The following is a 27,054-nucleotide window of genomic DNA, read 5'->3' on the forward strand; positions in this document are numbered from 1 at the left end:
ATCGTTTACTTCAGCCTTTATTTCTAATGAGTTAACTACTATTGGCCAAGTTATTTATGCATTTATTACGTAAACATGCTCCCTTTCATTTTCAAATTCAGTCGACGAGTATTACTAACCAACTCTGATATTCCCTTCGAGTTCAAATGTTGGCGAGAGAGCTCGCTAGTGTACATAGTGCGAAAAGTATATCGAGGATGATCGTTCGCATTCAATGTAATTGCTGGAGTGCATAGATATCGATAACAGAAATAATAACGCATGCTTAATTGCTCGTAATAATGAATACATCAGTGATAGGGTTATCACTCTAACTAAAGGATAATACACAGTTTAATATAGGAATTTTCAAGGGACAAGTAAAAGCTGTCGTTACAATGGAGTTCTCACTATATGCCGTACTCGCTACAGCAGACTTATACTGTATTTGTATGATTCCCCAACTGCACCACGGCTGAGCTCAAGATCACAAATAAACCCAAATTTCTCACCTTTAATGATTTTCTTTTCTCCAATCTGTAGCCTGTGTTCTATTGTTGCTTACGGTGGCATCATGGTTTTAATCTGTTCAATTTTGGTCATTATTCCAGTTATGGCAGATTTTGTGGAAAGGAATGTATATTTGTCACTTTAGTTAAATAAAGGAGAGAGAGAGAGAGAGAGAGAGAGAGAGAGAGGGGTTATAATATAAACCTGAATGCAGGTTTTATGCAAGGCAAAACTTAATAATAATGTATAGATTGCAAAAAAGTTTGGGTTTCTAAGCATAATATATGACGTTGTAAACAGAAAGACATATAAAAGTTTAAGAATGCTGGAATATCAACAGAAGCAATCAATGGATCGAACACAGGAAAACTGAACAAATTTGATAGGCATTATTCAATTAGTAGCAAAGTTATTAGAATGAAGATATTGGAGGAGGCACTAGAGTTAAAAGTTCTGTTAAGCCTACAGCTAGACAGGCATTTTTATATGTAACATTCGTCCACTGAATAATGAAAGAAATATGCACACAATAGTGTGAAATACGTGTCTTAACGCTATGGAAGTTATCATGCAATATCAAAGACAAAGCCATCCTCAAAGTCAAAATGCAGACGAATGGATCATGGCCCATAATCGTCTGGTAAATGATGCAACTAATACTGGCTACATGTACGTTACGTAGTGTAGGATAGTGTGTAAATGACTGGGTCGATCACCAATTACTGAGTGTGTGCGCTACCTTATGTGTCATTTCTGTTTATGACATTGTCTAATAACCAATAATGAAACAATTGCTTTTGATCATATGCTCAATTCTGTCATGACTCTTTAAAACACCCAATAATTTTGAAAATGCACCACAGTCTACACCAAAGCTCATCAGCAAAGGCAACTATGTTAAAAATACATTGGGTAGCCAATGCGTTCTGAAACCTGCGTCATTTAACACATAGATAACTGTGTTACTAAATGTATAGTCTGGCAGGGTGAACACAGAAAGACATTCATTTCCATAAAAATTGTTATGTTTAGGAACGCCCGTCTAGCTGTAGCCTACCTGAATTTAAGGCAAGTCTGGTGTGGCATAAACAAATTAAGCAATGTTCAGCACAGTATTTAAGATGTTGAACTACTCTTGTGCAATATACTACATACCGGCAGAATACGCTGATAAATTTGGTTGCCTATCAGCGTTACATAATAAAACTTCTCAATTTTTATATTCTTTCCCACCACTCTGAAAATACGGGCAAAAATGATATTGCAGTACTTACTTCTTTTGGTGGTTTATCAATAAAGTCGAACTCCAAGCTGTTTATATCAAGTGCTAATAGCTGTAGAACAACGCTTGCTAAATTGCACCTTTGGATCTCAGGAACTGGATTCTTAAGCATGGAGTCAAATTCCTAAAAATATACATGAATTACAAATTTAATTTATTGAATTATAAGTCCTATTACAGATTTTTTCAAAACAGTAGTCCCCTGGTATTTCAAAACCTTGCAGTGCAAAACCAAGTATAGGTACAATTATATGTTGTACTGAAAGTAAGCCTAGAGCAAGTTCTATACTAGTTGACTTAAGATCTCAATCCATTCAATTCATTATAGACGCTTTTGCCCTTTAGCATTTCGTCTGCAAACCTTGTAACCGTGCAACAGGGTTACAGATTTCATTCATCATTTATTATTATTATCATTAATTGACCAAATTCATTATATTTTATATTCTGTTTTTCATCATTTATACTGTAATATAATTAGGTATCACGCATAATATGTTATTTAATCATAGGTTAAGTGAATTTTGTTTGTAATTATTCTGTATATTAATCAGTGAGATTTGTTGGTTTCAAATGTCATACTGTAACTTGTAACTCTGGCCAAAATGAGCTGGCATATTATTTTGCAATCGAGGCTATGTTTAACCGAGACTGTATTGAGCAAGTAGGTTTTCCGCTGACACATGCAGGGTAGTCATCGGTAGTCCGCGTGAGCAAGCTAATACGACACATGACTGATGACATCAGTGTGTAGGCACGTGATTTTGACCGAGTGTCTGTATTCGCCAGCTACCATATGTTGAGGTGGAAGGGATGACCAGATAGTAGGGAGATGTGTGGTCATTACGAGTTTATAAAAGTAGAGGTAAGAATAGTTGGTCCATCTAAGAGTGGTGGTGAGATGTCGAAGAGTAGTGGTCAGTGGTCAGAGAGTGGTGGTCAGAGCTAAGAGGTGTGTTTGAAGAGGTCTTAGAATCATCGAAGAGGTCTATGAGTGGTGGTTTGATCTGAGTAGAGACTGGTACTGTGTTGATAGTGAAACATCATCTACTTGTGAGGATGGACTTCACAATGTGTTTCAAGAATATTTTCCAATTTCTTACAATCTATTGAGTGGACGTAACTACATTGGAGCTTACTACACTCGTACTGGGAATGTAGGTCAACTCAAGGTTATATAAGAAGATAACAGCAGACGGCTCATTGGTTTTTCCATGAATTTCAAGTTCAACAGTGGTGTGTGCAGACATCAGGTAATTACAGCATCAGATATGTTATGCATTAATAATATGAAGAAGAATGTAATCAGCAGCAATATCATATTTCACTTCAAGTTCATGCCAATATCTTTATTTGTTTAGATTAAATTTTCTTTTTGATTGTAACAACAAGTCTCACTGAGTATATTTTTTTTGTTAAAGTACGACAATGCAAGTTCATTGTGACGTAAATTATAGTCATAAACTCAGTTTTATTTTAATTATAATAAGTGATTCTTTTTCCAAGTACAATCATCAATTGTGGAAATGCAACCGTAATCTACTATTGTCCTGTTCCATATTCCTGTATATTGCCAGACGTGTGAGTTTATCACCTCACGCCTTGAGATAATTGAGATAAGAGGCATGCTCTCCGAATTTTGTTGTTTTCTTACAGCAAATGGCGCTCAACAAATATAATGTATATTGTGTGAAAGAGATTAAGGGGTAAGAGTAGTGGTAGGAGTAGTCACAACCTCTGTGAATGTGCTAAACGCCTCCAGAATCCTATAGTTGTCACAAGCTATGAAGCCCTGTTTGGTTACATACCTCTTATCTTTAAATAATTAGAAAGCAATTCTACCATAGTATTCTTGGTTTCCCTCTACTTCCCTAATCCTCCGTGACTGAGTCAATTATTCTCCTAGGTAGCCTGTCCTCCATTTGTCTCACATGACTCCACCACCAAGGCAGTTTTCCTAGGTATATGTACGGCTTCATCCACAGAGTTCATTCCTAACTTAGCCTTTATATCTTCATTCCAAGTACTCTCTTGCCATTGTTCCCACCTGTTTGTACCAGTGATCATTCTCACTACTTTCATGTATGTTACTTCTATCTTAGAAATAACATAAACGTGTCCACCCAGCTTTCACTCCCATACAGCAAAGTTGGTCTGAAAACAGACTAGTCTGGGAGCCAACTTCTTTCTTACAGAATACTGCTGATTGCAACTGCATGCTCACTGCATTAGCTTTGCTGCACCTTGATTCAATCTCACTTACTATCCTGAGAGAATACACATCCTGAATACTTGAAATGATCTACCTCTTCCAGCTTTGCACTCCCAAACTGACATTTAACTCTCTTAGGTTTCTTACCTACTGACATCATTTTAAAAGTCTTGGAAATGCTGATTTTTATATCACACTCTTTGCAACTACTGTACTTTCAAGTTCCAAAATATTAGATGGCAGGCTTTCAGCATAATCTGCAATTAAAACCAAATCATAGGCTAGGTCAAACTGCTTATTACATTTCCACCTACCTAAATCCCTCCCTGCCACTTTATATCTTTTGGAACATGACCCATGTAAACAATGAACAACAAAGGTGCAAGTTTAAACTCTGTAAGTAAATTGAACTAAGAACTCATTCTACCATCAATATCACTGCTGCACAACAGTCAACAATACTTCTGATTACTTTTAATAATCTTGCCTTAATCCCTTAGTCCCCGAGTATGGCTAACATCCTTTCCCTCGGTACTCTGTTGTACACCTTCTCTAGACCTACAAAATGTAAACATAATTGTCTATTCCTCTCGTAGCATTTTTCAGTAACCAGGCACATACTGAGAATCTGATCCTGACAGCCCTTCTGTGGTCGAAAACCACACTGGTTTTCATCTAACTTACCCTCAACCACTGATCACACCTTCCCTTCCAAAATGCCAGTGAACACCTTGCCTGGTACACCGATCAATGAAATACCTACCTCGATAGCTGTTGTAATCCATTTTTTTCTTTGCCAGTAGTTTCACGTCATACATCGAAGGTTTACACAAGGATGGGGAACGGCTAGGATTGGGAAGGTACTGACCATGGCCTTAATTAAGGTACAGCCCAAGCATTTGCCTTGTGTGAAAAAGGAAAACCACAGAAAACCATATTCACAGCTGCCAACGAAAGGATTCGAACCCACTATTTCCCAAATGCAAGCTCACAGATATGTGACCCTAACCGTATGGCCAACTCGCTTGGTGTTGTTGCAAGGTTTCCTTGTTTATAGATAGGTGTAATTACTGTTTACCTAGCATTCCATGCTAATCTTATTACAGTACTCTTATGAAGCCATTTCATCCCTGTCTTCCCACTATCCCTCTATGATAACGAAGATATTTACAATAAGATAGTAAAGTTGAAAGCCAGAAAAGCAGCTGGAAGAGATGAATTTCTGGAGATACACTAAAGGCAATGGGTTGGGATAAAATGCAGTACCTGAAATACTTATTTAATGTTTGCATGAAGGAGCTATACCAAATGAATGGAGAGTGTACAAAGGAAAGGGAGATAACATAAAGCAGATAATTACAGGTCAGTCAGCTGGACATATGTTGGATGTAAGCTTTGATTATATTACCGGTACACACGTTTTTCAAAATTATTAACTGGTTTGGTAGAAGGCAATTCATGTTTAGGAAAGATTATTCCACTGAAACTCAACTTGTAGTTCTGGCAAGATATAGCCAATATTTTAAATTCAGGTCAAATGGACTGTATCTCTATTGACCTATCCATGGCTTTTGATAGGGTATATCATGGGAGACGTCTGACAGAAATGAGGGTAATTGGACTAAAGAAAATAATGACTGAATGGGTGGCTAAATTTCTGCACAACAGAACTTGGAGAATTAGAGTATGTGAAGCATTATCTGATCCTGTAATCATTATGAGAACTTCTCAAGGCACCATTATTGGCCTTTACATTTTCTTATATAAATGATATGAATAAAGAACTGTAATTATAGCTTTTTGTGGACAATATTATACTGTATACAGTAATGAAAAAGTTACAGGATTATGAGCAACTGCAAAAAGACGTCAACAAAATTGTGAGATTGACAGGATTGACAGCAGGCAATGAATGGTATGATGGTAAACGGGGGTGAAAAGTCAGGCTGTTTCACCAAGTGGAAAGGTCCTCTCAATTTTAATTACAGCAGTGATAGTGTAAAAGTACCTCATAGGTATCACTATAAGTGCTTAGGTGTTAATATTAGGAATGATTTTCAATGGGATGTCACATAAACAGGATTGTAAATAAAGGTTACAGTTCTCTTCATATGATTATGAGGACATTTAGGGGTTGTAATGAGGATGTAAAGAGAGGGCATATAAATGACAGGTAAGACCTTTATTAGAGTATGGCTCCAGTGTATGGGACCCACACCACGATACTTGATACATGAACTGCAGGAGATTCACACAATTTGTTCAGGGTGATTTCTGACAAAAGAGTAGTGTTACAAAAATGTTGCAAACTTTGATCTGGGAAGATTTGGGAATAAGGAGACGAGCTGTTTGCCTAACTGGTATGTAGCCAAAACTTCACAGCCAAATGTTGAAATTAACATGCATGCAGCCTTGGTGGTAAAATAAAAAAAATATCTGTTTTTCACCATAAGATGGGTGTGATGTAAGCAAATTGAAAAAAAAAAAAAAAAAAAAAAAAAAAAAAAAAAAAAAAAAAAAAATTAAATTCTGCAACACAGAAGCTGAAGTCCTAGATTATCATTAGTTAATTCTTTGAAGCACAAGACCTTAAAACTTTGGTTGAATACTTGCTACACCATAACTCAAGAGCAATCTGCAGTGAATCCAATGAACAGTAATTTTGCTGCAAGACCAGTATGCCTGAAGTTATGATTTGGTTCTATGACATGACCATAGGATTTAGAGAAGGTTATCTCAAAATAAATATTTATGGAAGGAGTAAGAGTCTTAATATTCTGAGTTGTGATATAAGAATGGGTTTTGGCAAAGATCTAGGTAAAAGCGTGACGAGGTAGAAAGGAAGAAGACAATTTACTTCTCCCCATTTTCAGTTTTCTCCTCACATTTTTGTGGGGTTGTATTTTACTTGCTTCCTGTTATAACACAATGCTTATAATTAAATGCTCAATGTGTCATGCACATGTATATACAGTATACCTGTTTGGTGTAGCAGCGAAAACAGAACCCTGCTGACTGCCTGCCTGCTCTGCCCGTTCGCTGCCAAGCTTGTGCCTGAGAGATCCTTTGAACCTTCAATATGTCCAAACCGGTACCTGGATGATGGGTTCTGTCGTAAAGAAGTGCTGATTAAAATAAACATTATGCTTGGTGAAATGATCTTACGAGTTCACACTAATCAATCAATTACTTACCGAGCCTTTACCATGCCACTGTCAATGACATACTTGATGCCAGATATAGTGACTGAAGTTTCAGCTACATTAGTAGACAACACTACTTTTCTCATACCAACAGGCATAGGACGGAACACATCCAGTTGCTTACTATGAGGCAAGGCGGAGTACAGAGGATAAACTTTCAGCATAGGAGTTTTATCATCCAATTCCTAGTAGATGAAAATTCACAGATTAAGCATAAACAGACCTCAACATCGTAAGTATACAATATGGGAAGAAGTGTCAATAAATATTTAGGCTGATAACCACAATAACCATAAGCACAGTACTTAATCACTTTTCACATATCAGCTCTGCAAGGTCTCCCATTTTTTATAAGTTTGTTTACGTCGCACCGACACAGATAGGTCTTATGGCGACGATGGGACAGGAAAGGGCTAGGAGTGGGAAGGAAGCAGCCGTGGCCTTAATTAAGGTACAGTCCTAGCACTTGCCTGGTGTGAAAATGGGAAACCATGGAAAACTATCTTCAGGGTTGCTGACAGTGGGGTTCGAACCCACTATCTCCTGAATACTGGATACTTGCCACACTTAAACGAATGAAACTATCGAGCTTGGTACTCTGCAAGGTCTAAAGGGATGGATGCCTAGTTGTACTACCCCTTAAAACAGCGATCATCAATACCAGAAGTTTCTTTTATGCGAAACTGGCCTCACAGAGTAAAGACTTCAAAACAGAGGAAAGAAATCTGACTACTATCCTGAAAGGTTTGTTAAGCTATTTTAGTGTAAACAAACTTTGACCAAACCCTGGTAAAATACATGTGTGTGTCTTTTATCTAAGGAATATGGAAGTCCATCATAGACTAAAAGTAGCATGGTTAGATACTGAACTACAACACTGTGATGCTCCAAAATACCAAATGTTACTCTTGACAGAGCTCCCTTGTTCAAGAAACACTATATAAACTACAAATTGTAATTTTCCACCACGAATAATCTGCAGAGAAAATGGTTGGATCATTATAGGGTAGTCAACCACAAGCTGCTCTATTTTCAGCGTTAGTAGTCTGTTAAATTAATCTGTGTAATCTGTTGTAGGCATTGCGCACTAGTAGTGTGACGTGCCATATTATTTGTTTACACCACCCCAGGTTTATCTGAAATTCAAGAACGTTTCTTACACTGCATGCCACATCCAGTGACTTCATTCTAATAACTTTGTGACTTACTGGATAAACCCAGTTTTGTTTCTCCTGCACAAATTCAGTTAAATTCCATCAAATTTTTCTGTCTTTGATCCTCTGAATGCTTCTCTGTATGTGGCTGGATTCTTAGGCTAAGAATAGACTGGTATATTTAAACATAATATTTGTCTATTCAATAACGCAAGACACATGCACATACTGGTGTGAAATACGACATGACTAGACACTACAGAAGTCATGGTGCAATATCAAAGTCCAAAGCTGTCCTCAAGGTCACAACGCAGACGAGTGGATACCGGCTCATAATCTTCCAGTAAAGGATGCAAATTTTAGCTACTACACATATGGTAAGTGGCGTAGTGGCCAAGTGACTGGGTTGATCACCAAATATTGGATGTATCTACGATTTTCTCAGTCATTTCTGTTTAGGTCATCGTCTAACAACCAGTAATGTTATAATACTGTCAAGAGTTATTTCAAAACATTTAATTTATGCACAGTGGTCTACAATGAGGCCCCACAATAAAGGCAACTACAGTATGTTAAAAATACATTGTGTAGCCAGCAATTTCTAAAACCTGCGCCATTTAAACCATAGATAATTGTGTTATTTAACACACAGTCTAGTGGGGTGAATGGAATAAACCATTATGTTAATTTCCGTAGAAGTCCAGCTACCTGGCTGAATGGTCAGCCTTCAGTTCACAGGGTGCTGGGGTTGGATTCTTGCCGAGCCAAGGATTTTAACTGAGTGTGGTTAATTCCTCTGGCTAGGAGACTGGAATCTTGCGTTTGTCTCAATATATATCTTATCCAGATACAATACACCATACTACCAACCACAAAAGACACACACAGTATTAAATACATCCCTCAATGTATGGTTGGCATTAGGAAGGGCATCCAACTGTAAAACTAGAGCTAATCCACACAAAAATGATGAATCCAATATACTAGAAAAAGGCCAGGAATAAGAATTACAAGTAGTAACTAATTTCCTGAGGAACGTTTAACAATGCCTGTCTAGCTGTAGCCTGAAACTTTTCTTTCTCTTTCACTGATGTTATACGTTACATTGGAAACACTGAACTCCTTCACAGGGTCACGAAAGAGGGAGAAGAAAGGAGGAAATGGGTTCTACAGCTGCCAGGGAAGATAAGGGAGATCAGAAGGGAAGAGGTTCTGATGAGGCATGTGGGATTGACGCTCTGGTAATGGGGAACTCCACTGTTAGGCATGTGGGGAAAGTGTGTGGAGGAAAGGTAACCAGAGTGGAATGTTACCCAGGAATTAGGTTACGGCAGATACTGAGGAAAGGTAGAAGGGAAGAAGGAGGGTAAGGAGAAGGTGGTAAATTTTTGCACTGGTATCAACAACGTAAAGAAAACAGAAATTGGTACAAAAATAGTTGGTGATGTGTAGGATGTGGTTATGACAGAGTGAGAGAAGTGAGCAGAGATTTTTTATCGGTGGGATATTGTGTATTAAGGATACTGACTGGAGGGTGTTCAGCGATTTAAATGAGAGTATGAGTGAGTATGTGGGAAACTGGGAGTGAGATCTGCAGATCTTAATGAGTGGATAAGAGATAGGATCTGTACTTAGATGGCCTTCACTTGAACCACAGGCGTATGTATAAGTTAGGCGGTTTGTTTAGAAGGTTTACATGGGGGTACATTCAGGTGGTGAGGGGCTGCCTGGCCGAGGCGGTAAAGGCGTGCTCGGTTCCCCTGGAAGGACGTGGGTTTGAATCCCCATCAGGAAGTCGTAAAATTTAAGAAATTAGATTTCCACTTCCGGAGGTGCATAAGGCCCTGAGGTTAACTCAGCCTACACCAAAAAATGAGTACCAGGTTAATTCCTGGGGGCAAAGGCGGCCGGGCATACAGCTAACCACTCTACCCCATCAAGTGCCGAGGTTACGGATAGTGGAAGCCATTACCTTCCACCACTCCAAGGGCCTTCATGGCTTGTACAGAGATGACTTTGCTTTGCTTTTTACATTCAGGTGGCGGTGGCGGTGGTGGTGGTGGTGGTGATTGTTGTTTCAAGAGGAAGTACAACTAGGCAACCATCTTCTATATAACACTAATCAGAGAAAAGAAGGAAGGGATCCAACACTTCGAAAAATGAAGGTATCGGCCAAAGAAAGACAAGGGCCACGAAGGGCATGAAAATTAAAGACTCCCTAGGCCTCGAGTGCTCTAATACCGTTGAGGTCGGAAAAGGACAAGAGTTGACCAAGGGAGGCCGGATTGGATAGATGAAAAGTTAGAAGCATGGCACAAGTAAGTGGAAGCAATGCCAGGACTCAGCTAAGGGCCCCGTGGTCGCTAATCCACACTCTGGGGCCCCTTTTAGTCACCTCTTACAACGGGCAGGGGACACCTTGGGTGTTATTCTACCACCCCCACCCATAGGGGGAGTACATTCAGGGAAATGGGGTGGAGTAATGTGAGTACCGGGAGCTGGAAGTCAAATAAGGATAACATAAAGTTGTTGGTGTTCAACTGTAATATTATAAGAAAAGTTGGTGTTAGACTGTAATATTGTAAGAAAAGCAATAAATTAAGAAATGTAAAAGATATATATTTACCACCTATTGTAATAGGAATTGGATCAGGGTTGGGAAGTGATATTATGGATGCAGAAAAGTTCTCCCTGAACTGAAGTTTTTCCTGCAGAGAGGGGATAGAATCAACAGAAGGGGGAATATTCAAACTAGTAAAAGAAGAATTTGTAAGCTATGAAGTAGTTGAAGATGAGAAACATGAAATTCTAAGAGTAGGGCTCATCTCTAAAGGTAATAGGCAACTTGATGTTTTTGGGGGTGTGCAGGGCTGGAAGGGCTGATGTTGGCATGGAATTATTTGATAAGATAATCAGCTATGTGGAAAACGACACAGAAAGGAACAAAATTGTACGACTGTAGCAGGTGATCTCAATTTACCCAAATGTAACTGGGAAGGTAATGCAAATGACAAAGGATGACCAACAAATGGTAAATAATCTGGAAAGGACAGCTGAATCAGAAAGTGACTGAACCAATAGAGGGAAGAATATTCCAGACATGGGGTTGAAAAAACCAGATGAGCTCTATACAGAAACTGAAGAGCTTTCCCTGACGATCCAATATAGTTCCTGGTTATGATGGAGGAATCAATAGACTACATTCGTGGTGTGGATATTAGTTTGTAATTTAAGATAATTGTAAGTATTAATTTTTAGTGATGTAGCCATATGCTAAATAAATAAATCATGCAAGTATTTATAATATTTTAACACAAAAACGTGAAATTTCCAGTCTCATATAAGGACCAAAACAGATAATAGGCAGTCCCAAAACCTCCCATGACTTTATGTATGTACGGTGCAACATTTGTTCTGGTCTCGATAACATAACTGTATACAATAATATTAAAATACTAAATTTGTGTTACTTAAGAAGGAGCAGCTTTGATTCCTGCCCGAAAGCCCAGTGACTATACAGTGCCCTAAGGGAAGTGCCAAAAACCTGTTCGGTGATACATTTGAAAAAAAAAAAAAAAAAAAAAAAAGAACAACAAACATGTAACCCTGGATGTTTTGCAAGTACAAACATTTGACGAAATTCGTTCCGTCTTCAAGTAGGGCTGTTGAAATGCGCTCTCTCTCCTTCTAATTGTTGTGGACACTTTGTGATTTATGATTTCCGAAGGTTCTCTAAACAATACCACCTGAATGCGATGCTAAGATGGTCCCTTATGTAAGTTCACTGCCAACTGCTTTTTCAGCACGGTACAGTACTTCCTCACAATGATGGGATGTTAACACCAAGATCCGTAAGTATGCCGTTGCCGTCCTTTCCTGAGATATGGTTTCTTGAAAATTGTGTGGTCGAGGATTTAGCGTTGATGGGACTGAAATTCATGGAAATCGTCCATGAAATAGTTTCTTCGAGGAACGGATAATGCAGGATTTTTACAGTGTTATTTAATTAGGATGCTCGTGGGACCACGTAATTTGAACGAATAATACAGGAAAACCTAGCTTCCTGGAACGTATAATCGAGGTTCTACTCTAATGGATGCAGAAATTTTCTCATAGAACATAGTGTGTATCGTAGAGATAGGATAGGAATGGTGGGAGGGGGAGTATTCATTCTGGTGAAAGAAGAATTTGTAAGTTAAGAAAAAGTTCAAGATGACAAACATGAAATTCTAGGTGTAAGGCTCATTTCTAAAGACAATATGCAACTTGATGTCTTTGGAGTGTACAGACCGGGAAAGGGTAGCGCTGACACGGATTCAGAATTATTTGATAAGATAATCAGCTATGTGGGAAACGACATGGAAAGGAATGTGATTGTAGCAGGAGATCTGAATTTACCAAATGTCAACTGGGAAGGAAATGCGAACAACAAGAAGCATGACCAACAAATGGCAAATAAGCTAACAAGGGAAGGACAGCTGATTCAGAAAGTGACGGGACCAACTAGAGGGAAAAATATCCTAGACGTGGTGCTGATAAAACCAGATGAGCTCTATAGAGAAACCGAAGTAATAGATGGTATTAGTGATCATGAAGCTGTTTTTGTCGTAGTGAAAAATAAATGTGATAGAAAGAAGGGTTTTAAAAGTAGGACTATTAGGCAGTACCATATGGTTGATACAGGCATGAGGCAGTTTAAAAAAAGTAAATATGATCGGTGGAAAACGGCAAATAAGAATGTAAACAGACTCTGGGATGGGTTTAAAGCAATTGCTAAGGGATGTGAAAAATAGGTTTGTACCTTTAAGGTGGTAAGGAATGGTAAAGACCTACTTTATTATAACAGAGAAATAAAGAGACTAAGAAGAAGATGCAGACTGGAAAGAAATAGAGTCAGAAATGGCTATGGAAGTAAGGAGAAATTGAAGGAACTTACCAGAAAATTGAATCTAACAAAGAAGGCAGCTAAGGATAACATGATTGCAAGCATAATTGGCAGTCATACACATTTTAGTGAAAAATGGAAGGGTATGTATAGGTACTTTAAGGCAGAAACAGGATCCAAGGAGGACATTCCAGGAATAATTAATGAACAAGGGGAGTGTGTATGTGTGTATGTGAGGATCTTCAAAAGATAGAAGTATTCAGTCAGCAGTATGTAAAGATTGTTGGTTACAAGGATAATGTCCAGAAAGAGGAGGTGAGTAATGCTAAAGAAGTATTAAAATTTACATATGATAACAATGATATTTACAATAAGATACAAAAGTTGAAAACTAGAAAAGCAGCTGGAATTGATAAGATTTCTGGGGATATACTAAAGACAATGGGGTGGGATATAGTACCATATCTGAAGTACTTATTTTATTATTGTTTGGTTGAAGGAGCTGTACCAAATTGATGGAGAGTTGTTATAGTAGCCCCTGTGTATAAAGGAAAGGTTGATAGACATAAAGCTGAAAATTACAGGCCGGTAAGTTTGACATGCGTTGCATGTAAGCTTTGGGAAGGCATTCTTGCTGATTATATTAGACATATTTGCGAAATTAATAACTGGTTCGATAGAAGACAGTTCGGTTTTAGGAAAGGTTATTCCACTGAAGTTCAACTTGTAAGATTCCAGCAAGATATAGCAGATATCTTGGATTCAGGAGGTCAAATAGACTGTATCGCGACTAACCTGTCTAAAGCATTTGATAGGGTGGATCATGGGAGACTACTGGCAAAAATGAGTGCAATTGGACTAGACAAAAGAGTGACTGAATGGGCTGCTATATTTCTAGAAAATAGATCTCAGAGAATTAGAGTAGGCGGAGCTTTATCTGACCCTGTAATAATTAAGAAGGGAATTCCTCAAAGCAGTATTATTGGACCTTTATGTTTTCTTATATATATAAGTGATATGAGTAAAGGAGTGGAATCAGAGGTAAGGCTTTTTGCGGATGATGTTATTCTGTATAGAGTAATAAAAAAGATACAAGTTTGTGAGAAACTGCAAAATGACCTCGATAATGTTGTGAGATGGACAGCAGTCAATGGTATGATGATAAACAGGGTTAAAAGTCAGGTTGTGAGTTTCACAAATAGGAAAGTCCTCTCAGTTTTAATTATGCGTTGATGGGGTGAAAGTTCCTTTTGGGGATCATTGTAAGTATCTGGGTGTTAATATAAGGAAAGATCTTCACTGGGGTAATCACATAAATGGGATTGTAAATAAAGGATACAAATCTCTACACATGGTTATGAGGATGTTTAGGGGTTGTAGTAAGGATGTAAAGGAGAGGGCATATAAATCTCTGGTAAGACCCCAACTTGATATTTAGAAATTTCATGATTCGTATTGTACCAGGAATGCCTATGGCCTGGCACATCATATTTATTATTCATCATTTGTTAAAGAATTGCTAAGCTTTAACATTGGAAACAGCCTGCCAAACGAATGTTCTCGACTCAGCTGCTTACTATAGGAGTGAGAGAGACAGCGCAACGTCACAAGGCAAGGAACTGGCTGAGTGACGTAATCGCCACGTGCTGTAGACCCACCAATCTGGAATGATCTGGAAACATTTTAATATCTACCAAATGGCTTAAGTTACAGAAATATGAGCTACACCAGTGTGAAAGCTGCATTTAGAAAGGAAAGTAGCCAAAATTTGAAGTAAACCCATCCAATAATTTCAGAGATATCGAGGTGGAAATGAAACCACATTTTCGTCGCTTCGAGCAGCGAGCTGGTCAGCCACAAGGTATAAAAGGTCAACAACTCGCCAAGTATAATCAGTTGAAATCTGCAACTCGACCATGTAAGGTGTTGATTCCGTCGTGTTGTGTTACGCGAAGTCGGAGTGACGAAAGTCGTGCCGTACAGAAATACTTTGAAGATTCGGCGTACAGAACGCGATACTTTCTACCGCATCGTGGATTTGTAAATTTTCAAAGTGCATCTAAGTCGATTTCTGTGTAACTTAGGAATTTTCTACAGAGTTGTAGACTTGTAAATTTTTCAAGGTGCATTTAAGTTGAAGGCAATACAGTGCGAGACTTATAAATTTCTACCGTATAGTGGACTTGTCGATTTTTCAATGTGCAAGTAATTCAAACTCTGTCATTCTCAGATGAAGCGTTACGGACAATGAAAAGACTGTGTGTGATAATTTGAACTTGTTACTGTCGATGCATTCCTAAATTTATTGACGTTTCTACGTGTGGTCTCACGTTTGAACTATTACTTTGAATGGTTTAAAGTGTTGTAATAGTCAGACACTCAGTGATTATTAGGATCGAATGTGGACATTTTTCACATATTTAACGAATGTTTGAACAGTGCTATTACGCAACTGAGTGAACCTTAAGGACATGTTATGCCTTTTTAGTAAGCCTAACTTACACTGAAAAATCACTTAAGACATGTGTTCCGAGATTTTTAGAGACTGTTGAATGCGTTGTGTATGGACTGAATTTATGCTCGATATTTCCATGAACTGTGAACTTGACATTTCATTCTGAACTTATTACGTGTTCTAAATGTCATGAACTGTGTTCTGTGTAAATATCTCGCATTACATGATCTGTACATTTAAAAACTGTGCATTTATAAACACTGCGAGAATATTTTACTGCTAATACTTCAAACAGAGACATGTGTTTCTAACATTTTAGACTGTGCTAAAAGCCATTATTATTTGAGTATTACGTTGAATACTGTGTTACAGAGTGCAAATTATGAACTGTGATTTAAGACTCATGTAATTCTAAAATGCACAACACTAGTCACTCTTAACTTGCTAATATCCAATTAACAGACAGTGCTAAGTTTTCATATGACAGTGTCTTTGAACTTTCTCATGTGTCAATTATATCAGATGACACCGGAAATCTTGATCAAGTGTTACAGCCTCGTATTCACTCGAACATCTAATTCAACGTGGGACAGGTTACAACGTTGGAGGAGATACGTGGTACATCGAGGGATAATTTGGGGTACGTCAAGGGTTATGGAAAGTGGTATGACGTTGTTGGTGCTTGGTTCGACCTCATGCTGATCAGATCGTGGGAGTTCCAGTCGCTGACCTACGGAGCCGCATTTCATCAGTTCCAGCTTGCAGAACTTTACAATTTTACAACTTTACAATTTTTACTCTGGTGAATAACTTCAAAATATTGCACTAGACAATCACTGACTCATTGCAAAGGCACTTTTTCAATCATAATTTTCTTGAGTGCTACGTTAGTCAAATACAAGTGCCAAATTCATGGAAGTTAATTTTCGTGTGAATTTCAATTCTACAATTTAAATATACTATAGGAATCAATTTAGATGAACACTGTACGTCTATCAAGTGAATTTAGATGGACTTTAGGATTTTCTGTAACCAGTGCTTATTTTCTGAAACCATATTCAATCTGTGAATTTCAATTTAAAAAGACTCTAGGATTTCACATGAGTGATTTATGAGAATCAATGTTTAATTTTGAACTTTTGGAAACCATACCCAATCTATGATTTATGAATTAATTTAAACTTTAGGATTTCATGTGAGTGATTCATGAAATAAGTGTTTATTTTGAGCCACATTCAGTTTATGAATTACCATTCAAGATTTTAAGTGGACTTTAGGAATCAACCTAGATAAACTGTAGGATTTATTTGAATGTGCTTACTGAGAATAAGAGTTCATTTTGGACATTTTCAAGCCTCAGGAAAACATATTCGATGAAAAGATATATTTCTGTTCAACTTTATCTGCATTAAAGAGTTTTTGAATTTTAATTTCGAATTGAACATGTCAATGAAAGAATATATTTTCAAGATGATTTCAAGAGTTTAAATGGAGGTAGAAACAGGGTGATTTTCATTCAAATCTTGAATAAATTCATCAGAAAAAAATAAAAAATAAAAAATAACATCTATTAATTTGCCCTGTGAAATTCCTTCTCTGTACCGGCTCCTAAGTACCGCACACTACCTGAGACCTTTCCCATGCTCAAGAGGCCAACAACTTTACCTGGTATAGCATTGAAGTGAGAATGCAATAACTGAAATTATTAGGGGTCCTCCTATTCAATACAAAGACATTTATGAATGTGAATAGATTACATGTCTTTGGGTCTAACCAAGTTCAACACATGCACGTTTACATTTCTTCGGAACCAAACCAATGATTAAACAAAGTGTCCACTTCATATAACATTAAAACTCTGCAGCGTATTTTATAAGATTAAAGAATTAAAGACTTATACAAGCTGGACAAACCACCATGTGTACAAAACAACGGAGTCACCGTCATTTTTAAAAGGATTTTATACTAAAGTGCAATATCATCATGTACCATATTTTATTTAATATTCATCTATGCAGGTATTACAGTGTGTTTTAAAGTTGTTTGTGTTTGCCTGATTTGATTCATTGGCTGATGATGGCACAAGTTAAGTGCCGAAACTAGTACCTCATGTGAACGATATGTGATCTATTCACGTTAGTCAATGTCTTTGTATTGAATAGGAGGACCCCTAATAATTTCAATTATTGTAACACCCCAACTGGAGTATGGTTCCAGTGTATGGGACCCTCACCAGGATTACTTGATTCAAGAACTGGGAAAAATCCAAAGAAAAGCAGCTCGATTTGTTCTGGGTGATTTCCGACAAAAGAGTACCGTTACAAAAATGTTGCAAAGTTTGGGCTTGGAAGAACTGGGAGAAAGAAGATGAGCTGCTCGACTAAGTGGTATGTAAAATTCTAAATTCCCATGGAGGGAATTAAATATTTTTCACCAATAGAGCTTGTCAAAAACAGATCAGATGTAAGGCTTTTTCAGGCGTTTGCTCTATTAACCAGCGTTTTGTCTTAGGTCTGACACTAGACTCATCAGAGTGCGATGTGTCAGACCCTACCCACTGATGCTGGGGTGTATGCAGGTGAACTTATCAGAAACCCATTATGAGAGGCACAGTCTGATAACTGCATACGGGAGATAAATCTCCACAATGGAATTATTGCCCGCCTAGCAATTCCGAATGGGAAATTCTAAATTCCCATGGAGGGAATTAGATATTTTTCACCAATAGAGCTTGTCAAAAACAGATGTAAGGTTTTTTCAGGCGTTTGCTCTATAAACCAGTGTTTTGTCTTAGATCTGACACTAGACAATAATTCCATTGTGGAGATTTAAACCCCCGTATGCAGTTATCAGACTGTGCCTCTCATAATGGGCTTCTGATAAGTTCACCTGCATACACCTCAGCGTCAGTGGGTAGGGTCTGACACATCGCACTCTGATGAGTCTAGTGTCAGACCTAAGACGAAACGCTGGTTAATAGAGCAAACACCTGATAAAGCCTTACATCTGATCTGTTTTTAAGTGGTATGTTCCGAGCTGTCAGCGGGGAGATGGCGTGGAATGACATTAGTAGACGAATAATTTTGTGCAGCATCTTTAAAAGTAGGAAAGATCACAATATGAAGGTAAAGTTGGAATTCAAGAGGACAAATTGGGGCAAATATTCATTTATAGGAAGGGGAGTTAGGGATTGGAATAACTTACCAAGGGAGATGTTCAATAACTTTCCAATCTCATTGAAATCATTTAAGAAAAGGCTAGGAAAACACATATAGGGAATCCACCTGGGCAACTGCCCTAAATGCAGATTAGTCCTTTCACTCTAGAATATTCACCTACACACAGGTAGAAGAATTTTACTCAATATGAGATAAGGCAATTGGGCCGAATGGCTCAGACGGTAAAAGTGCGAGTTTGATTCCGGCTCAGTCTGGTGGTATTTGAAGTGCGCAAATATGCCAGCCTTGTGTTGGTAGATTTACTGGCATGTAAAAACTCCTGTGGGACATAATTCTGGCACCTTGGAGTCTCAAAAAACTATAAAAGTAGTAAGTGGGATGTAAAATCATTATTATTATTATTATTATTATTATTATTATTATTATTATTATTATGAGATCAATGTTGTTCTTGTATGAGATTTGAGAAGACAATTATAAACAAATTCTTCATAAAATTCGTGTAAATTACTAAAAAAATTGGAAAAATGGAATTGAAAAGAGCTTGAGAGCAGATGCACTCCACTCTTTCTGTATTATGGAATCCTACAACATGCACATTTTCAGTTTTTAGTTAAAGAAATTGCCAAGAACTTTTCTCCCCTAGAGCCCGGTCTATTTCTCCATGCAATGGGCGTTATTGCTTGGTCATCATAAACTTCCATTTTGTAAAAGTCATCAAATAGTTTCTGAAAAAATTCTATTAACAGCAAATTTGAAATTTAGAGGCATGTGGAACCTGCCTCTAGTTACAAGGGATTCAAGGATGAATTAAGGTAAATTTAAATTTAAGGGCATAAAGGACTTACGGAATCACTTAGAAAGCTCAATGATTATTTAAATCTCCTTAAAGAAATCTTGGTGGAAGAGTTATATACATAACTTTAAAACAGCTGGAAAGAATTTGAAAATGATAGGTTTCCTGAATTTATTTCTAAAGAAAAAGATCTATAATTCAAAACTAAGTGGAAATCATACTTAATATCTAAATTTAATCGCTAGAGTATGAAAGACTTACACGTGCAATCTGTCTTATGCTTGATGCCATGGCTTCAATTTCTTCTTGTCCAGTGAGGAAAACAAGGATATCATGGCTGCAACATAAACCATACAATCATTTTCTATAATAGTTTACATTCAAATGAACAAATATATGAAGATAAAGTTTGCATATATCTACACTTTAGTCCCATTTCCTGATACAGGTTTGGCGATGAGGGGAGATGAAATTATATGGCATATTTTTACGGTTGGATGCCCTTCCTTGACACCAACTTCAGTTGAGGAACCAATAAAGATGAAATGAATAATGGTGAATGAAAGTTGGTAAGGAGGAGGAAGGAATCTGTTGTGGACTATGAATAATGACTGGCACAATTCAATCTATGCCAACTCACTGGCTCCCGCTTTTGTCTGGAATAATGCCATCTGATTTATGCAGATCCACTGCTCTCATCAAGGAATTTAATAAAATTTTAAGGAACCCCAATCTACCTGTACATGAAGATCTACGAACTATAAACTAAAACAGATTACGTTCATGCCATCCAACTTTACGTAACGCCTTAGACATGGTTGCTAGAGGCTACAACCCAACTACAGAGTGGAAAAGACGGTGGGAAGCAACAACGGAGATCCACCTGCACAGTATGTTCTCAAATGCCAAACTTCCAAATGGATTCCAGCTACCACGGAAAACATGGTCTGCTCTGAACAGAATAAGAACAGGCCATGGCAGATGCAGAGACATGTTGTTTAAATGGAACAAGTTGCCAACACCCGCGTGTGACTGCGGAGCTGCACGACAAACCATACACCATATTGTCAGAGTGTGTGAAACACGGGCATACACAGGCAGCAAAGTGGATTTTCTGATGGCAACTCCAGAAGCAATACAGTGGATCAATGATCTTGACATTCAGTTATAAGGAGTCTTCCCTTGTTCATTGTTTTCTTGTATGTAAATATGTATATAATTTATTTCTGTACTCAACTTGATTGTACGGGCCATACGCAAAATAAATAAATAAATTAGAACTGTCCTGGAATTTGCCTGGAAGTGAAAATGGGAAACCACAGAAAACCATTCATAGAAAGATGAAAGATAATGAAATGTAATTCTAATAAAAGTAACACTCCCAAAGTTTAAAATACTTTCATAGGGCTACTGCAAAATTAAAAGTGTCACATTAAAATTTACTGTGGGAATGTGAATGAGCATGATTGTACTTTTAGGCTAACTTCATTAATCATAATTGAATACTTCAAACTTAAAGGCATTTTTCATAATACTGGGTGGAACAATGATCTCATCCACCGGACAATCAAAACGTGTGAGGAGTGCATTGAGAAAATAAAATGAAGTGCCTTTATCCAAAGTTAAAAGGCTGGGCTGCTCTAGACGAAATAAGGGAATGGATAATTTGCGAGTAAATGCAATAATACATAATCTCAAGGAATGCATATTAGGTAAAATGGATAACAGGACATTCAATAAAAAAAAAGCACACTCATTTTGTATTAAAAAATATATTAAATAAATTACGGTACTAAAAATTCTTAAAGATACAACTTTCCATCAGTGAATTATAGTTCTGAGATATATTCTGAAGGGGGATAATGAAAAAAAATAAATTTACAGATCAACCCTTAGGAACAGTTATAAAACACTCAACATACAACTGGAATTTTTTTCTTACAATTTATACTGTAAGCATTCTAAAGTCCCCCTGATATATTAATGTTCTGAGAAACATAAAAGAATTTACAATACAAAACACTCTGAGATCAGCTAACAAAATTTCCTCAGTATAAAGAACTGGAATTTATATTCTATTATAAGATTCGGACATGTAAAAAGAATGGGAAAGAAACGGGTAACAAGAGGGGAATTGCAAAGAGAAGTTAAGGGAAAGAGACCAGTTGGAAGACCGAGAAGAAGGTGGATGGATCAGATCTGGAAGGACATTAGAGAAGCTGGATTGGATGTGGCAGAAGTAATGGAGCAGAAAAAGTGGAAGGACAGAAAGGAGTTGAGGAGGCTTGTTAACCACACCTGGGCGACTGGAGTGGGACATTGATGATGATGATGATGATGGTATAAGATTTGAGGGTAGGCATAAAGAAACATGACCAGAATATTTTAAAATCCAAAATGCTGAAAACATGATAAGAAGTTACACAATATATTTTCTTTTCATCTTCAGAGTTCTTAATTTAAACTGTATCAATACGGATCTAAATGATGAAGTTCGTAAATTGTAAAAATGTTATTATACCTATTCCTAAGAAAGTCGGTGCTGACAAGTGTGAAAACTACCGCACCATTAGTTTCAATTTTAACACGTATTATTTAGAGAAGAATGGAAAGACTAGTTGAAACTGAGTTGGGAGAAGATCAGTTTGGCTTCAGAAGAAATGTAGGAATACGTGAAGCAATCCTGACTTTACGTCTGATCTTAGAGGCTCGAATTAAGAAGGACAAGCCCACATACATGGCGTTCGTAGATCTAGAAAAGGCATTTGATGATGTTGATTGGACCAAGCTATTTGAGATTCTGAAGGTGATCGGGATCAGATGCCGAGAACGAAGAATTATCTACAACCTGTATAAAAAAATCAGTCTGTGGTTATAAGAATCAAGGGCTTTGAAAAAGAAGCAGCTATCCAGAAAGGAGTGTGGAAAGGTTGCAGTTTTATATAAATAAGTTCAAAAAAGTTCACAAAGAAAGAGAATAGAAGCTTTCGAAATGTGGTGTTGCAGAAGAATGCTGAAAGTGAGATGGATAGATCTCATCGCGAATGAAGAGATACTGAATCGAACTGATGAGAGAAGATCTATCTGGCTAAATATAACCAGAAGAAGAGATCGAATGATAGGACACATCTTAAGACACCCAGGACTTGTGCAGCTGGTTTTTCAAGAAAGTGTAGGTGGTAAGAACAGAAGGGGTAGACCAGAGTATGAATATGGCAAGCAGATTAGAGCAGATGTAGGATGCAGCAGTTATATAGAAATGAAAAGATTAGCACAGGATACGGTGGCATGGATAACTGTATCAAACCAGTCTACGGACTGATGACTAAAAACAAAAAAAGTTTCAAGTGCATGTTACATTTGGATACTCAATATTTAAATAACATGTTAAAGTTTCTCCTACATTCAGTTGTCTGAAAGACTAAAAGTCAATGCCCCTGATGTTTATGCAATTCTATCCAGCACTTGCAAGTTGTCGAAAACCAATCTTTCACTGTGTAACGATCCAATCCTAAATGACCGATGTAACAACTATCGAAAGAAGAAAGGTACTATTTCTACAGGGCAACAATTTGTATCATAGTAATTATTATATTAGTGTGATTTTATTTCCTCCAGGAAAAAACAGCATATCGTTGAAATGATCACATGAAGCTTAAAACTGTGTTTATGCCACACAATCTATGAACAAATATTTATACAGTGATAGCTCATTAGTACGTTCCTCATTAACATGTTTTACCGCTTAACGCGTCGTAAATTCGAAGTCCTGATTCTCACTGTATTAAATCTATATAAAAATACCTCACTTATCACGTCGCAAATTTTTGCTGTTACCGCTTAGTACTGTATTTCGCATCCTATTCAGGAGTTAGAAATTTACTTTATGTTTATGGTACAGTGAAGTGTAATGAATATTTTGTGTGTGATTACCTATTATCTGGTTTTGGAACATAATCTTGTGAAGCTGACTAGCGTCTTGCAATAGCCTAGTTATTTACTAATGAAGACAATTAAAATTTGTCAGAAAGTGACTAGCGTTTCCATACCTCTGTTGAATAGTTTTCATTCGTGTATTCAGTAGTAAGTTTTCTCGCTCAACACATTCTTTTCCCTTGCTCCATGCAGAAACATCTTAACGAGGTTTTACTGTACTTTGAAACTCTTATCTATTCTTTCCATCTTTCCTTTACTTGACACAATTCTGTGTGTTTTTTCCTGAACAAAATACAATCTATTTACTCTTATATGAGTACAATAAACCTACTATGAACACGAATAATTCCAATATACTTTATTTAAAACCATATTGTATAGTAATTCATACTTGGGTGGAGCTTCCCGATGAATCTGGAAGATAGTCACTAAGCAACTGAAGGCATAATCTTCTTGTGGATATTTGGTATATAACACCTGGACTGGATACTGCCTCCCTTCAAGGTAAAGCACTGGAGCACTGCCAAAATAGTTGCTGAAGTGATCTACATCCATGGTGGCAGACATTACAACAATCTGGAAGAAATAAAAGTTCATAATTAAAAATGCACAAGGTAATCAAATTATCTAAACAAGTTTTAAGCAAACCTCGGACCTATGGGAGTAATGGAGTCCCACTCCCATTTGACAGGCGAGGGACTCCTTGGAAACAACTTGGCAAACAAAATGGAATTTGATGGGGAGCTATCAATATTAATGGGGCTTATGGAAGAAAGAAGGTAGAACTGGCTGAGTCAGCAAAGAGGATGCATCTGGATGTGTTAGGAGTAAGTGATATTCGGGTAAGGGGAGATAATGAGGAAGAGATGGGAGATTATAAAGTGTACTTGACGGGTGTTAGAAAGGGAAGGGCAGAGTCTGGGGTAGGGCTCTTTATCAGGAATACCATTGCACGCAACATAGTTTCTGTTAGGCACGTAAATGAGCGAATGATGTGGGTAGATTTGTCAGTGGGAGGAATTAGGACAAGAATTGTGTCCGTGTATTCACCATGTGAGGGTGCAGATGAGGATGAAGTTGACAAGTTTTATGAAGCATTGAGTGACATCGTGGTCAGGATCAACAGCAAGGATAGAATAGTGCTAATGGGCGATTTCAATGCGAGAGTTGGGAACAGAACTGAAGGATACGAAAGGGTGATTGGTAAATGGGGGAAGATATGGAAGCTAATGGGAATGGGAAGCGTTTGCTGGACTTCTGTGCTAGTATGGGTTTAGCTGTTACGAATACATTCTTCAAGCATAAGGCTATTCACCGCTACACATAGGAGGCTAGGGGTACCAGATCCATAATAAACTATATCTTAACAGACTTTGAATTCAGGAAATCTGTTAGGAATGTACGAGTTTTTCGTGGATTTTTCGATGATACAGACCACTATCTGATCTGTAGTGAACTAAGTATCTCTAGGCCTAGGGTAGAGAAAGTGAAATCTGTCTGCAAACGAATAAGGGTAGAACTCCAGGACGAGGAAATTAGACAGAAGTACATGGATATGATTAGTGAGAAGTTTCGAACAGTAGACAGACAGTAAGCAGGTTCAGGATATAGAAAGTGAATGGGTGGCATACAGGGATGCTGTAGTAGAAGCAGCAAGGTAATGCCTAGGAACAACTGTGTGTAAAGATGGGAAAAGGCGAACATCTTGGTGGAATGATGAAGTGAGAGCAGCCTGTAAACGTAAAAAGAAGGCTTATCAGAAATGGCTCCAAACAAGGGCCGAGGCAGACAGGGATTGGTACGTAGATGAAAGAAACAGAGCGAAACAAATAGTTGTTGAATCCAAAAAGAAGTCATGGGAAGATTTTGGTAATAACCTGGAAAGGCTAGGTCAAGCAGCAGGGAAACCTTTCTGGACAGTAATAAAGAATCTTAGGAAGGGAGGGAAAAAGGAAATGAACAGTGTTTTGAGTAATTCAGGTGAACTCATAATAGATCCCAGGGAATCACTGGAGAGGTGGAGGGAATATTTTGAACATCTTCTCAATGTAAAAGGAAATCATCATGGTGGTGCTGCAAACAGCCAAGCTCATGGGGAGGAGGAAAATGATGTTGGTGAAATTATGCTTGAGGAAGTGGAAAGGATAGTAAATAAACTCCATTGTCATAAGGCAGCAGGAATAGATAAAATTAGACCAGAAATGGTGAAGTATAGTGGGAAGGCAGGGATGAAATGGCTTCATAGTAGTAAAATTAGCGTGGAGTGTTGGTAAGGTACCTTCAGATTGGACAAAAGCAGTAACTGCACCTATCTATAAGCAAGGGAACAGGAAGGATTGCAACAACTATCGAGGTATCTCATTGATTAGTATACCAGGCAAAGTATTCACTGGCATCTTGGAAGGGAGGGTGCGATCAGTCGTTGAGAGGAAGTTGGATGAAAACCAGTGCGGTTTCAGACCACAGAGAGGCTGTCAGGATCAGATTTTCAGTATGCGCCAGGTAATTGAAAAATGCTACGAGAGGAATAGGCAGTTGTGTTTATGTTTCGTAGATCTAGAGAAAGCATATGACAGGGTACCGAGGGAAAAGATGTTCGCCATACTGGGGGACTATGGAATTAAAGGTAGTTTATTAATATCAATCAAAGGCATTTATGTTGACAATTGGGCTTCAGTGAGAATTGAGGGTAGAATGAGTTCTTGGTTCAGGGTACTTACAGGAATTAGACAAGGCTGTAATCTTTTACCTTTGCTGTTCGTATTTTACATGGATCTGCTGAAAGGTATAAAATGGCAGGGAGGGATTCAGTTAGGTGGAAATGTAGTAAGCAGTTTGGCCTATGCTGACAACTTGGTCTTAATGGCAGACTGTGCCGAAAGCCTGCAGTCTAATATCTTGGAACTTGAAAATAGGTGCAATGAGTATGGTATGAAAATTAGCCTCTCGAAGACTAAATTGATGTCAGAAGGTAAGAAATTCAACAGAATTGAATGTCAGATTTGTGATACAAAGCTAGAACAGGTCGATAATTTCAAGTATTTAGGTTGTGTGTTCTCCCAGGATGGTAATATAGTAAGTGAGATTAAATCAAAGTGTAGTAAAGCTAATGCAGTGAGCTCGCAGTTGCGATCAGCAGTATTCTGTAAGAAGGAAGTCAGCTCCCAGACGAAACTATCTTTACATCAGTCTGTTTTCAGACCGACTTTGCTTTACGGGTGCGAAAGCTGGGTGGACTCAGGATATCTTATTCATAAGTTAGAAGAAACAGACATGAAAGTAGCAAGAATGATTGTTGGTACAAACAGGTGGGAACAATGGCAGGAGGGTACTCGGAATGAGGAGATAAAGGCTAATTTAGGAATGAACTCGATGGATGAAGCTGTACGCATAAACCGGCTTCAGTGGTGGGGTCATGTGAGGCGAATGGAGGAGGATAGGCTACCTAGGAGAATAATGGACT

General features: G+C 37.8%; 1 protein-coding gene across 2 annotated transcripts in view; it reads right to left on the minus strand.

Moving 5' to 3' along the window:
- The window catches only part of ath (ATP-dependent RNA helicase DHX33), a 95,710-nt gene that overhangs the window by 33,430 nt on the left and 35,226 nt on the right, over positions 1-27,054 (minus strand). For both annotated transcript variants that reach the window (XM_068228505.1, XM_068228506.1), the window contains exons 5-9: positions 23,983-24,167; positions 19,917-19,992; positions 7,178-7,371; positions 6,963-7,092; positions 1,764-1,895 (exon numbers count right to left, since the gene is read on the minus strand). In XM_068228505.1, coding sequence (XP_068084606.1) covers positions 1,764-1,895; positions 6,963-7,092; positions 7,178-7,371; positions 19,917-19,992; positions 23,983-24,167 — 717 coding nt within the window. The remainder of the gene's footprint in view (positions 1-1,763; positions 1,896-6,962; positions 7,093-7,177; positions 7,372-19,916; positions 19,993-23,982; positions 24,168-27,054) is intronic.

Source organism: Anabrus simplex, chromosome 7 (genome assembly GCF_040414725.1).
Source record: "Anabrus simplex isolate iqAnaSimp1 chromosome 7, ASM4041472v1, whole genome shotgun sequence".
In the NCBI taxonomy this organism is placed as follows: Eukaryota; Metazoa; Arthropoda; class Insecta; order Orthoptera; family Tettigoniidae; genus Anabrus; species Anabrus simplex.